At 35.8% G+C, this 14,264-nt stretch overlaps 1 protein-coding gene across 2 annotated transcripts; it reads right to left on the bottom strand.

The window, feature by feature from the left end:
• Positions 1 to 2,878: 2,878 nt before the first annotated feature.
• On the bottom strand, positions 2,879 to 9,346 carry LOC134648074 (uncharacterized). 2 transcript variants are annotated; one of them, XM_063502526.1, is made up of 4 exons: positions 8,899 to 9,346; positions 8,131 to 8,246; positions 7,382 to 7,894; positions 2,879 to 3,268 (listed from the first exon to the last, which is right to left on the bottom strand). In XM_063502526.1, the coding sequence occupies exons 1-4, from the start codon at positions 9,218 to 9,220 to the stop codon at positions 3,056 to 3,058; spliced, it is 1,164 nt and encodes a 387-aa protein (XP_063358596.1). In that variant the 5' UTR covers positions 9,221 to 9,346; the 3' UTR covers positions 2,879 to 3,055. The 2 variants fall into 2 exon arrangements, with proteins under 2 accessions (XP_063358596.1, XP_063358595.1); XM_063502525.1 differs by lacking the exon at positions 2,879 to 3,268 and adding an exon at positions 4,919 to 5,244.
• Positions 9,347 to 14,264: the final 4,918 nt, after the last annotated feature.

The following is a 14,264-nucleotide window of genomic DNA, read 5'->3' on the forward strand; positions in this document are numbered from 1 at the left end:
GCATTGATAATATCCGACTTAAAATTTTGAACAAAATTTCAGTTGGGTATGGGTTGTGTTATATAAGTTTATAGACAAGTAGGTACCTACCTACGGTTGCTTACTTTAATTGTCGAGTCGTTTAGGGTTCGAGCAAATTCGGTTAATAGTATACACTTGTATCTTGTATACACGTACCTATACTGTGAAATTACCAATGCAATGTAAACCCTAAATGAGTCAACAATAAGGTCCGTAATCCGTAAGTACTGATAGCCTTGATGGACATGTAATAAAACAAACAAAAGACATAAATAGTAAAAAGATGTATTTCTTTAAAAGTTACATAAAAATAGGTGTATAAGGAATTTTATTGCTTAATTCTAATGTTTTAAGTACTTGAACAAATTTGGACGGAATGTATTAAGACGTATCAAAATATCCATTTACATACTAAAATAAATATGAGCAGATATTTTTATATTACATTAATATAGACAATTACACCACTTTCTCGCTGGAAAACTACTGTACAGTAACCTGCAGAGGTCACTGACCCCCTGCAAACGAACTTCTATGCAAGGGGGGTCAGTTATCTCAGTCAGTCAGCTTACTGTAGTACTGAAATAACACATCATTGATTTTTTTACTCTGCAATTTTAAACATAATGTTCCACAATTAACAATTTTGCACCAAACATTGTATTATTGCTACTACTTACTGTAGGTAATAACTTATAGACATTAAGTATAATATAAAATGTATTTTATTTATATCAAGATACATAGTATTTATTATATTCTTATACATAAACACCTTGTTATTAGTAAAGGTAACACGTATTGTAGGTATATATTTTAACAATAAATTCATCGTGAATAATAAAATTGTGTAAAGTATATTTTTGTTTAAAAAACAATCCAGCTCAAAATATATTACTTTTTCCTTAGCTAAAATTTTAAAACAACATTTATGAGCTTTGGCTAATATTTTTAAGAGAAGAAAATCACTGACTAGCTGCATTAGATTGTGATCTAAATTCAGTCCAAAAAAAAAAACAATAAAAAATAAAATGTAATAAATTTATCGAATTTTACTGTGTATAGTTAATTTAAAAAGTGACGCAACCATATTTTCCATGACCGTAACACATCACAGGCAATATAGCCCGGGTTACGTCTGTAAACTAGTACATACAGGCGGACGGTCATACAATACAGCGAACCAAAAAAAAAACTTCTTTTTTGAGATTAATAGGTTCATCAAAAGTACGAGTATGTGAGTAGGTATTTATTAGAATACCTAACCATTAATGGGTGTTCAGTGTTCACGGATAATGAGTGAATAACCAACAGGTTATCCCACGAGGTTATCGAGGTTCCCCTTATCGCAAAACCATATTTCTTACCCGTTGGCGGGGTTCCAAAAGTATCAATATTACCATGGTATTACCACTACATGTTATTTATATTAAATCTCACAACTTAATCTACCACATCAGAGTTTATAGAATAATAATACCGATAAAATACCATAACATAACAAAATATCCGACATTAGATACCTATTTAAGAATAAATAATTAATGCATTACAGAGCAGCTTTGTTTTTCAATATACATTAGAAATACAGGTACACGTTTAGGGCTGCATTAAGCGAAACAGGTATAATTTGATTGGGTTAAGTACCTACCTACTTTAGTTTCGAAGATCTATATGTCCACATACTTGCCACTAATGTTTTGCTGAATATCAAATTCTCCCTGATATTGTTCAAAAGAATTAAATCCACATGGGGTATCTTACACTATTATACAATGTAACAGTATTATATTACAATAGCTTTTAGATAATTATGGCCACAAATGCATAAATATTCGATTTTTATAAATTACGTATTAATACGCTTATAGAATTTTGTTTTGTCGTCTCCACTTCTTAGTGAAAGCGGCGAACAAATTCTGGGTTATTAGGTACGTACATTTCATTTCATATACATTTTTACTATTATCAGGATTAACAATAAAATAAAGCGATTAAATAGATAGAGATTATTCATACGGTTTTTACTGGTATATATTGTTGACATATGTAATAAATAAAAGTAAAATATTAAGGTTTTTCGCTTAGAGATCTATTTATTTATAATAGTCATGTTAACTTGTGCGATTCTACGTATGAGTTAGGAATACCTATATGTATAAATTAGTATGGTGGGACAGTTTGAACACCATAAACAATGTACTAATAGCATTTATATAAAGCATGAAATCATACTCATTGAAGAAGTGACCAGCAGGTTGTCTATCACACGGTAAAGAGATTCACTAGAGGCAATGTCAGAGAGACAAAGGTCCAATTAATTACAAAACATATGGGACTGAAACCTTGAGGTACCTACCTAAAGGTACCCCGTGAAATGTATTTAGGAGCAATACATCTTTATACAGAGCGCTGGTGGCCTAGCGGTAAGAGCGTCCGACTTGCAATCCGGAGGTCGCGGGTTCGAACCCCGGCTCGTACCAATGAGTTTTTCGGAACTTATGTACGAAATATCATTTGATATTTACCAGTCGCTTTTCGGTGAAGGAAAACATCGTGAGGAAACCGGACTAATCCCAATACGGGCCTAGTTTACCCTCTGGGTTGGAAGGTCAGATGGCAGTCGATTTCGTAAAAACTAGTGCCCACGCCAATTACTGGGATTAGTTGCCAAGCGGACCCCAGGCTCCCATGAGCCGTGGCAAAATGCCGGGACAACGCGAGGAAGATGATGACATCTTTATACAGAGATAGTCATTATTATATGCTAATACTGTCCATAAATACCAATATCTGTCCATATATATAACAATTACATATGTATAACATATAACCCGTTAGAGCTTAAATTCAAATGGTTACGGACGTTCAACACTTCAGGTCAATAAATATTAAATACATAAAAGGGCACATAATAACTTATTGATACCTATAACAATTATATATTCATAAAAGTTTTCTTAACCTATGTGATATGCTGATATGTTATATTATATACAACACACATTGGACGGATTCAAAAATACAACAACACTTAAAACAGTTGAACATTCTGATTCGGTAACATGAAAAACTTTGCAATGCCAGCCGGTGGCTTGCATTTTAGGTGCTCCTCTATGAACTGACAAGGGCAGACGTATTTCTCACCATGGCGGCCTGGCACGGTGCTGCTGAGATTAAGTCTGTTTTTGACAGCCATGGCGCCCCATCGCCCCACGTACCGCAAATAGAGAAGCGCACCTCTTTCCTGTAGGAGATTATGCTCGGTTAATAGATTTAATATAAGTACAAACATTTTAATGTCATAAAAACACAGATATACAATTATACATCCTCACCGAGTAAGGTAAGGTCGATTCAAGGAGATCCAAAAGATATCGAACATATAAGCAAAACAACAGGTGGGTAATAAAAACTACTACTCTCTTTATTAAGTTGCGCGCCTCACCGCTGTCGTTGATGGAGCAACTTGAAGAGATCACGGGCATATAAATAAAAAAAGCAGCGCCATTTTAACACTTGGATAACTCGCTAGAGGACACTGGTATCCAGAAGTATAAACACCACATGGAGGATGACTGTGAAGGTCAAATGAAATCGTTCGTCTTTCGAACTTGAAGTAATAGTTATGTTCTCTTAGAAATTCTTTCCGACTTATTACAAGTTGTGTCGATTAATGACTTCGGTCTACGTTTTGGAATAATTTTCTGGTGTCATAATTTCATACCATCTATCACGAAATAAGTTTCGTGATACATGGTATGAAATTATGTATTAAGTACAGTCACCATGCTAATTATGAGGAATACATTTATAAGTAAAGATTAGCAGCTTACTCTGTATATAAGTTCGTACTTGGTGCCTTATGATATGAGCTTAACGTTAGAAACTTTACCTATAAGGTCGATATAGGGTTTCGGTCAATTATCTTGACGCGTGAAAATGCAGCATTACAAATATTACAATACATTTGGCACAAAATATGTATTTAAATTAAAGTGAGAAAAAATACGAACTAGCAATATTCCATATAAGTATAAATTATAAAATGAAATAGATGTGTAGGTAGAAGGAAAAGTGAACCAGCCCTCCAGTGACCGAGGCCGGATTCGAACCGGCGTCTTCAGCTTCAACTTACGCGGCTAACGCCCTGGATTGGCCTAGAGGTCCAGGGCGCATAGTAGTTTATAATATATATATATATGTACCTACCTAGTAGTGAGACTACTTAAAAAACACAAATCAAAATATTGAGTATAATAATTTGGTTTGTTCCTAAAGTTGTAGCAACCTTCCGCTTACGGCGCCACAATCGATCCTAGCCAAATGAGGCTTCGCGAATGATAGTTAATCGAGGCGAGGCGGATTGTTTTATTTCTCACGTTAATTTAAATCTATAATAGGTAATTAATTAATTATATTTAGCAGACGAACATTTGCTAATAACCTTATAGTTAGAAGTAGAGTGCATAGCATTCCGTTAGATAATCCACTTAAAGGGTGCTATTATATTTTACCGTGGAATTCGTGGACGTCGGAAGAGCCTAAGAAAACAATTGAAAGGTTTACCGGAAATACGGTACCTCCCTTAATGAGCACGTAGTAAAAAGTTGTTACAACCACCTTATAGTTTCAACAGGTTATCCACTCTTATCTCTATGGCCAATATACTACAAGTTCAATAAAAGAAAAGGGCATTCATTTTAGTTTTCTAAATGACCATTCTCAAGTAGTCAGGTACACACTAAGGGTGTATTCACAAGGGATAGAGCTACAGTCGATAATCTGTTGATAATTCAAGGTGATTGTAACGACTTTTTTACAACGAAGTCATTTAAGTATCTTATTTAATACTTTCAACAGCATTGTTTTAAGTGTGCTTTAAGAAGATTATCCTAAACGAAAAACTACACAAAACAACACAAATCATTCAACTACAAGGTATAGGTCAAAATCAGACTTGCCAAACTGAAAGCCGTTTGGTCAGTCGAGCCCGCGGCGCCTGAGCCAGCTGTTACAGGTCGGGCAACAGGCTCGCGTGTCTCTCGGCTCTTTATTCCTCAAAATCTCCTCGACATATTGACAGGGACAAAGCGCTTGTGTTAAGTGGCGCGGCGCCGCGGGGTTCCCGGCCTCCTCGTCTAGGGTCCAGTCGAGCCGACGCCGAAGGAAGTCTTTGCCCCACCGCTGCAGGTACCGGAGGTACAACTGGTCTGCCATAGCCTGTACATTCATATGCTTTTCTTACCCGCCACAATACTAAATATAATAGGATTAATATTACGTGTTAAGTGTTACCAAACCGCTAAAGAAATGGTTAATATGCGCAGGCGTTATTTACACGATTAGTAGATATTATTCCCTAAGCTTCTTATGTTAGTACTTAATACAGTACTTATACAACATACATCTGTCCTGACAGGTGCAGCAATAATTTGAATAGAATGGCATGATGGTAGAATTAACACGAATGTCATAGTGTTGCTCTAAATATGTAACTATTTACTATTCATTGCTGGCTAGAAAACCTTGGTGTTTATTAACACCACACACATTGTGTTGTGCCTAACTGAAGCAATCTCTAAATTGGTCCCCGCGGTGGCACTAAACGGCGAGTTTTAAAGTAGGTTATGTACTTGTTATAAAAATATGCAATTATTGTGTTTTTCGAAACCAATACATGTGTACCGACGATATAGCCAGGCATAACCTAGTGTGGGGCCACAGGACATTGACAAATATTAACAAGTTTTTTGTCTTTTACATAAAAAAATCTTTTTCTTATATTAAAAGGGATTTAAAATAAAAATTTGTCATCATGCCTTTGCCTATTAAACCGGGATCAGTATTTAAGCTGAACTTCTCGCTCACTGAATGTATTTCGATCTATTGCTCTACTTGCGCGTTCATAGAATAGGTACCTAAATCATAGAATAATAATCCCTAGAAACAATGTACTGGTGAAACTAGTAAAGCACTGTAATTTTATTTTTTGATTCTTTCTAGACGCTAAATAATCTTTGTGCAGCAGCAATAGCAGGCGTGTATAAGATAAGAATACGAGTTGATAGAAGAGTAGAAAATATTCAACACAGGTTATAATCGGGAAATTCGTCAACATCAAGTAGTTAACGCAACTAATGCTTCATTTTCTTTTTGTTTCTCGACGTTACAAGTGTTACAACCTCTACTATTGGACTATAGCCACCGTGCGCATTGGAAGGTATGCCATCTTGTGGCCTGAATCGGAAACATATAATGTACAATGCCAAAGCAAGTGCTGCAATCTACAGTTCTCGTACGTTTTCATGTGCATAGTAGGTTCTGCTATCTTGTGGGCTACATTGGAAGCATAAACTTCACATTTAACCGTCGCGCCATAAATCTGACAGCTACTGTGCTGCCCCCTATAGTTCATGCATGCTCCCGAATTGAGGATTTTTTTCAGTTAAGGGTTAAGGAAATCTATGAAATATTTCAGAAATTGCCCATCACTAATCAGTGTCATGAATTAAATATAACTATTCAATAAAGCCCATTGAGTAATAATACAATTGATGTCGTTTTCTATTCAATAAATATAAACAATCCATAATAAGCATTATTATAAATAGTGAATTTGGGATGATTGGTGATTCTGATTATGAATACTGTGCTTATATCGAAACCATGTTAATTACAGTAAAGTATGTTAAATAAACAAGATAAAAAAATAAAGCATATATAACTTTATGCCAAAAAAGCTAATCCCTAAGTCATGATTAAGTGGGTTAAGATTTAAGATATTCAAACTCCCATTTGATTTTAATCAAAGATCGGATACCGGTATTTTTTGTATGGGAACGGAAACGGTATTTTTTCGTTCTTTGCTAATTACTTCATTTCTAATTGGGCAATCAAATAATACGAAGTCGTAACCTAAAAACACAACTGAGTCCTACATTTCGAGTATAAAATAATTCGAAAAATATGGTTATTTCTAAGTTTTTGAAAAAAACCGGATCCGATCCCTGATTTTAATACTGATAAGAGAGATAAGACTAAGCATAGTTAAACATTGGAGCATGTAAGATTTTTAGCTTATTAAGAACATAGCAATAGCATGTTAGTATAAAACTAATAGTAGTACTAATAGTAGATAGTAGTTATACTAATAAATAATAAGTTGTTAGACATCTCCAATGTAATTTACTTTACATGCATTGTAAAATGGTAATTGATTGTTTGTAATAGCATGAGAATGTTAAGGATATGGCATACATCCACTTGATAAAATACTAGGCAACAATATAATAACTGTTGCAAATGTTCCAAATTATTGACTCTAAATGAATTCATTTACCAAACTAGGTTAACATACCTGTTTCCGAGACAATCTAGTTGACTGACTTCCTTGTATGACTATATCATTTGCCGACACATCAAGTCTCTGTTCCCAGCCTTGCATTATAGTTTTGCCCTCTTCACTCTCAATAAACTGCTGAATATGAGCCACACATGGACCCGAATCAAAGTAAATGAAACAAAGGTTCACTTTATGGCAAGATATCTTTCCTCGATCGTCCAAGGCCAATATCAATTTATGTTTATTTAGCAACTTATTCACACTCGCCAGACATTGCTCCAGGCCCTTTGAAAGAGTTAATTTTATCCACATACAAAGGAATATAGCAGCAGCATTAAGTACTAGCCATAAGACACCGAGGGAAAAGAGTAAGAGACCTGTCAATCCAGAAAAGAGTAGAGCTAGGAGCACTAGAAATGCAAGTGTTATCCAACAAACAAGAACACGCTTGTAGCAGATATTGTACAGAGTGAAGCGGGCATCATTTACAAGTAATTCCATGGCATGGACATATTCTTCAACAGTAAGCTGAAAAATGAAACACAATTTAGTATCATGTATGATTTTAACTCACATTTATAGACGGGTCTAATGCGAAATTTATTTAATTACCTTTATATACCGACGTTTCGACACAGGTTTCACTGGTCATGGTCACGGCCAACCACCCCCGTTAGACCCGTCTATAAATGAGTTCAAAACGCGAAGGTTTTAAATGTATGATTTTCTTACATGATTATGGAAGTATAAAATTATGAACATACAGTGAGTCCTTGAGCCATGAGTTCTTCAGGAACTAATTCGGGTCTGAAGCGTGCCGCTGTAACCCATGGCCACTTGGTATTTGATGGAAGTATAGTTACTATGATGTCCCCATTTGCTGTAAATAAATGGGTGCAATCAGAGAGAGTTATTATATTTATAAAACATTATTCTTCTTTAGTACACTAAATGAAATATTCAATGGTCCAACATCCGTATAAATAAATGCTAGCTTAGCATTAACAATCTACATAGTTATAATTAAACATATATATATTTATACAGTCAGCAACCCTATTGGACTTATGTGCTTATTGTGTCTTTTTTCTTTTTCCTTGTTTGTTTTATTTTGTTACTGTGTTTTGCGACAATAAATGACTTTTTATTTATTTATTTTATTTTATTTATTTATTTAATTGACACCAATAACTAGTTTCACTAAATATGGTTCAGTTGCACAATAAAAATAAGCAGTATTGGTAGATTAATTTGTGTTTATATCCATCAAGCTGTTTAGGCTACAGATTCTGCCTTGTGTGAATTAGTACTTACCACATATTTTGAAAGAACTTTATCTACGATGCTAAGTAGGTGAAATTCCCCCTATTGTTGACTAACTATAAGGCTTATGTAAGAACAGTACACCCAACAATACCTAACAAAATCCATGTTTTGAAAATGAGTCATTTCATTACTAATGAATGGTACATCATAATACGCAACAAGAATAACCCATCCACGTAACTATAAAACAACAATTGAATACTTACAAAAACCCGTACGAATGTTAACAAATTCAACATTTTTAGTTAACGTTGGTTGCGGCGCGACTTCCCCAGATTTGTCGCCGCGCTCTAAGTTTATATGCACCGATTCAGTCTTCAATACTGCTGGATGTGCCGAAGTTGTGGACCCGGATGTGCTGGGTACAACGGCAGCAGCCGCTTGTGGTGATATCTCCGACAGAGGCACCGTAGATAGAGTAGAATCTTCTTCAAATTTCACCCAATCTTTGCGTGGTTTTTCACTGTTTACGCTGCCATTTAAGTCACTTATCGGCGGGTTTTTTCCATTTTCTTCTAAGTTACTCATGGCGAACAGTTAAATAGTGTTTTAATAAATACTGAAAACAGATATAAAGTATTTTTAAGAGCCACAACTTAACACACCCAGCCAAATCACAAATGTCACATTTTCCATTACCTTGCCCATTGCCATACAAAAACACACAAAACAAACCACAGACAGCAAAAATAGTCAACGTTAGACTAAGGGCTCCACATACGTCATTTCACGATTTCCATTGATCGTTGAAATGCCGCAATAAGGTCGCAATGTATCAAAATTTGCATGCGATATCAGTGAAGTATAGCTGGCCAACCAAATCTTGTCAGTAAAAAAAGGCGCGAAATTCAAATTTTCTATGGGACCATCTCCCTTCGCGCCTACATTTTTTAAATTTGCCGCCTTTTTCTACTGTCAAGATCTGGTTGACCAAGTATATGTAGAGCTCCTTAGAGTTAAGCCCCCTCCACACTCGTCCGCGAACGTGAGTGTGGAGACTGTGGAGTCGATTTTCGCAGACAGCGAAATCCTAAATCTACTCCACACTCGCGTTCGCGGCTTCGCCCGCGACTCACGCACATAGTCTGGAGGGGGAGTTAAGAGGGCCTACCGCGAACGACTTCATTATTTCGTTTGTCTTCTTGCTCTACGCTGCGTACGTAGCGCTTATGTACTACGTACATATACCTCAATGGAGGCACACCAAACGAGAATGTTCGGTCGTAATTATACAGGATGCCCAGTAATTAATGGATGGAACTTTTCTAAATTTGAAGTATGGTGCTAGCTATTAAAAAAGACAGAAAAGTTTGATTATCTCGAAAACCACGAAACTTTTACTAGACCTATAAGTGCGTTTTCTGGACCAGCCTAAGGTGCCCTGTTGGCGGTTAGATGGTTATCCATAAATTACCGGGCACCCTATATATCCAATTAATACGAGTATGTTCTCAATTTTCAGGTAGAAAGTAATTTACATTCTTTCCTTCTCTTCTCCACGGGCTGTCCCGTGCCTGTCCAATGCACAGGCATTGCCTACGCTAGTGTGGAATTGTGGGGGTCAGTAAAAACTGTATCCAAAATAATATTCTTCGATAATACTCAAACGATTTTTTTTCATTGTGCCTTTGAGTGTCTCACTACGCTCAAAACTCAAGTCCTAGGTACTTCTACTCAAGACTGAAATTCAGCCCTCGTGGCAAAAACAACTTTTCTTTCCTTGCCTACAGTTAGGTTATTACCGACGGTTTATGTAAAACTTATTTAAAAATACATGTTAGCAAGTTAATAGAAACTGAATACCTGTAGATGTAAAGTCGCCATCAGATATATCGGAGCGGTCAAGGTGTTCACAAATATCTGTACCTACTTACACGCCTCTATTGTCAGATTTGTCAGTACTTGTTGAGTGCTTGATAGGATATTTGTGAGCACCTTGGCCGCTCCGATATATCTGATGGCAAATGTACCTACACGATTAATAATCGACTGATCGATTGTTCGAACTAAAAATATCAAACAATAAAAATTTCACCACACCTCAGCAACAATCAGAGCCCTTACCAGCGTAAGGGCTCTGATTGTTCAAAAACTAATTAGAAATTTGTATTTAATCCACATGTGGGGCAAAGTAATCAGATGCAAATTTTGAGTTGTTTCCTTATGTTAGCTGGTAAAATGGACTTTTATTACTTTGGACGTTAATTTGGATTTGATTTGACTTTGTTTGATATCTTACAGTTAATATTTTCTTCGGGTTGGTGTGGTCAAAAATGTTGTTTCACTCACATTTTGTTTTACCCTCGTACTTTGAAACCCTCGCAACGCTCAAGATTCCATTTTTCGATTAATTAATAGCACGAGCGGTTTAACAAAACTTTGCCCCCTTGTAAAACAAATAACTATTTTAGTTAGCTATAATCGCCAGTAAAGTAGTAAATTTTATATATGGTAGGTACATCTTCTACATACATATTGATTTGAATGCCATATGTGCTTCATATGTAGGAGGCTATTAAGTCATTTTTCATAACAACGCGCAGAGATAGCGAGCATAACCACCACAGGCTAACCAGGATGTCAGAACTACGAACTAAAGCGCTTCAGATATTACCATATAGAATATAGATGATATATTATGAACCAGAAATAATTATAAGGGTGTTTTTTTTAAAGGTATACAAATTCAAAATTAAATAAAACACGTAAAAATAAATTTTATTATAATGGTATTGGTTTTATTTAAAATATATTCTTATGCCATTAGCTCTTAAAAATGATTTCGGGCATATGGGCGCCACGGCTGGCTCGGATGAAGCGTAATCGGGAAGTCCAATTTTCGACCACTTTTTCGAGCAACTGAGGGGCTACCGCGAACCACGTACGAAGTGTTGCATCTCTGTCGCACTTGTAATTTCGTACGTAGGTGTGACAGGGAGGCAACACGTCGAACGTGGTTCGCGGTAGGCCTTCTGGGGCCGTATATTGGCAATAACGCGGCGAATGTTGGCTTCCAAGTGGTCCAACGTTATCTGCGTAGACCTGTGATTTCACATATCCCCAAAGAAAGTAATCCATAGGTGTGAGATCACACGATCGTGGATGCCAGTTCACAGGTCCATTACGGGAAATTATGCGCTCGTCGAATGTTTCCCGCAATAAATTGATGGTGATTTTGATTTTCAAAATAAATTTGCACAATTTGCAATCGTTGTTCTGGAGTAAGTCTATTCATTATGAAAATGGCAAAACGTACTGACCACAAATATCCCGCCAACTGTTAAATTGACAATCACTAGAAACAGTTATGCCAATTTAAAAACCAAACCTCAAAAAAAAACATCCGTTACCTAGTTAAATATATTTGTTCTACAGGGGGTGAAGTTGTTGTTTAACCGGTCGTGCTAAGCTAATATTGATACCCGTGCAATGCAAGCGAAAGATTCCAAAATTGAACCACGAGCATAGCGAGGGTTTTAAGGCACGAAGGTTACTTAAACAAATTTTGCCACCGAATGTTCAATATTTTTCACCACACCAACCCGCGGAAAATACTAACTAAAACATCAAACAAAATCAAATCCAAATGAACGTTATTGAATATTTATCATTGAATAAGTTTTTGTTAAAAAAAATATTTTTGGTACAAGCTTATATCGCTGACTGTACTTTTCTTACGACAGACAACTAATACTCATCGAGACAATTCTAAAAACCCCTAACACATTAGCAGAGATGCGATTTATTTGAAATACTTCTATTTAAAATGCAAATACAAAATGCAAAATACCTATTTTGTATTTTGCATTTAAATGCCTTTTAGTAAAAAACATTTTGTATTTTATTTGAAATACTTTTCGAGATGTATTTTGCATTTTTAATATTCATTTCAAAATGCAAAATACTTTGTGATTAAGTTCAGCCAACATTACTAGTCAAACAAAATGAAATGAACGAATGACGCTTGTATTGCCGAATTTGACCGATAGAGGCGCCTGCTAGCCTGGTATTGTTAAAATGCGTAATAAATAAAAACTGATGTTTATTTTTTTGCACTTTTTAACAATACCAGTCCAGTCGTTATTAATAAAAGAAAAGTGTAATAACAATAAAATAAGAACTAGATGCACAATCAACCGAAATAAATGGCCACACAAGTCACAAAATGGAGCCATGGACAAATGGCTCTCTTTTCGTTAGTCTAGTTTTTTACATTATTTTTTAAGTGAGTATTATTTCCTTTATTTATTTCTCTTCTTAGGTTGGTTTTTTACAATATGTATATAAAATTAAAATATAAAAAAAACCCACAAAAACAATATTAAAAATATTATAAACACATTATAAAAAACCTAACCTAGGGTGCCGCCAGCAGCGGGGCAAGGCCCAAGCTGCCGGTGGTCAGGGCCGCAGAGAGAGGAACCGATGGACTATTATTAATAACATACCTAACAGAATTTATTGATACGCGTACTGATAAATATAACCAAAATGTCATGCATAAGGTGCCATGTTATTAGACGTTTTTGTTCGGCTCGGCATTGTGTCTCTATTTCTTATGATAAATACCTAAAATAAATTAAATTATCTGAGATTTAGTCAAAAGGTATTTTATTTTGAAAAAGTATTTTGAAAATACCTATTTTGCATTTAGCATTTGAAATACAAAACGCAAAACTATTTGGTATTTTGCATTTGAAATAGTAAATCTGAAAAGTATTTTGCATTTTGTATTTAAATGCTTTTTTAAAACCATTTTGTACATCTCTGCACATTAGGTTGCGTTGTTTCATCACAGAGTTCCTATGGCCACCTCCTGTCTCCATCATCAGATCAGCTCGATGGTACCATAATATTGCATTGTCACCCGACTCACATGTGTATGCAAAATTTCAGCTCAATCGGAAACCGGGAAGTGGATCAAATTTAACTTGCAAGATTCCATTACATAGTTAGTTACCTACATACAGGTCGACCTAATAAAAGCTTGTTAAAATCAAAAATTCCCAGCCAATATGAGGAAACAACTCAAAATTTGCATCATATTACTTTGCCAATCTTGTGGACAGAATGAAACTATCTCGTCAGTGTTTGAACAAACAAGAGAGCCTTTTTACTACGAGCTGGTGTGGTGAAAAATATATAATGGACAAGCTTATTGTAATCGAGATTTAGGTACTTGTGACTTGTGATTGTGCATGGCACGGCACCGCGTGCCCGTTCTAAGCCGCGCGGTCGGCCTTGCTGACCGACTAGTGCCTCTCTACCTGCCCCAAACTATTGGCCTTCGCCGCGATGCCGTTTGACCGGTCCTCTCACTCACACTCATGGGACAAAATCTCTCGCAAATTCACTCCCACTCAACAGCCGGTTTGGCCGTCTACAGACTAAGTCTACCACACATACGTTGAACCAACGGTCGTTTTGCTTCGTATACGCTAAACATGTTGATACGAGTGCGGCCTCATTCCAGTCTCAATAATAAATCTAAATACTTTGTTCTAGATCTAGAACATAGTGGACAATTATAATTAGAATGAAGGATAATAATAATTTAAATTAACTGACGAAA

This window comes from Cydia amplana, chromosome 5, assembly GCF_948474715.1.
Source record: "Cydia amplana chromosome 5, ilCydAmpl1.1, whole genome shotgun sequence".
Taxonomy (NCBI): domain Eukaryota; kingdom Metazoa; phylum Arthropoda; class Insecta; order Lepidoptera; family Tortricidae; genus Cydia; species Cydia amplana.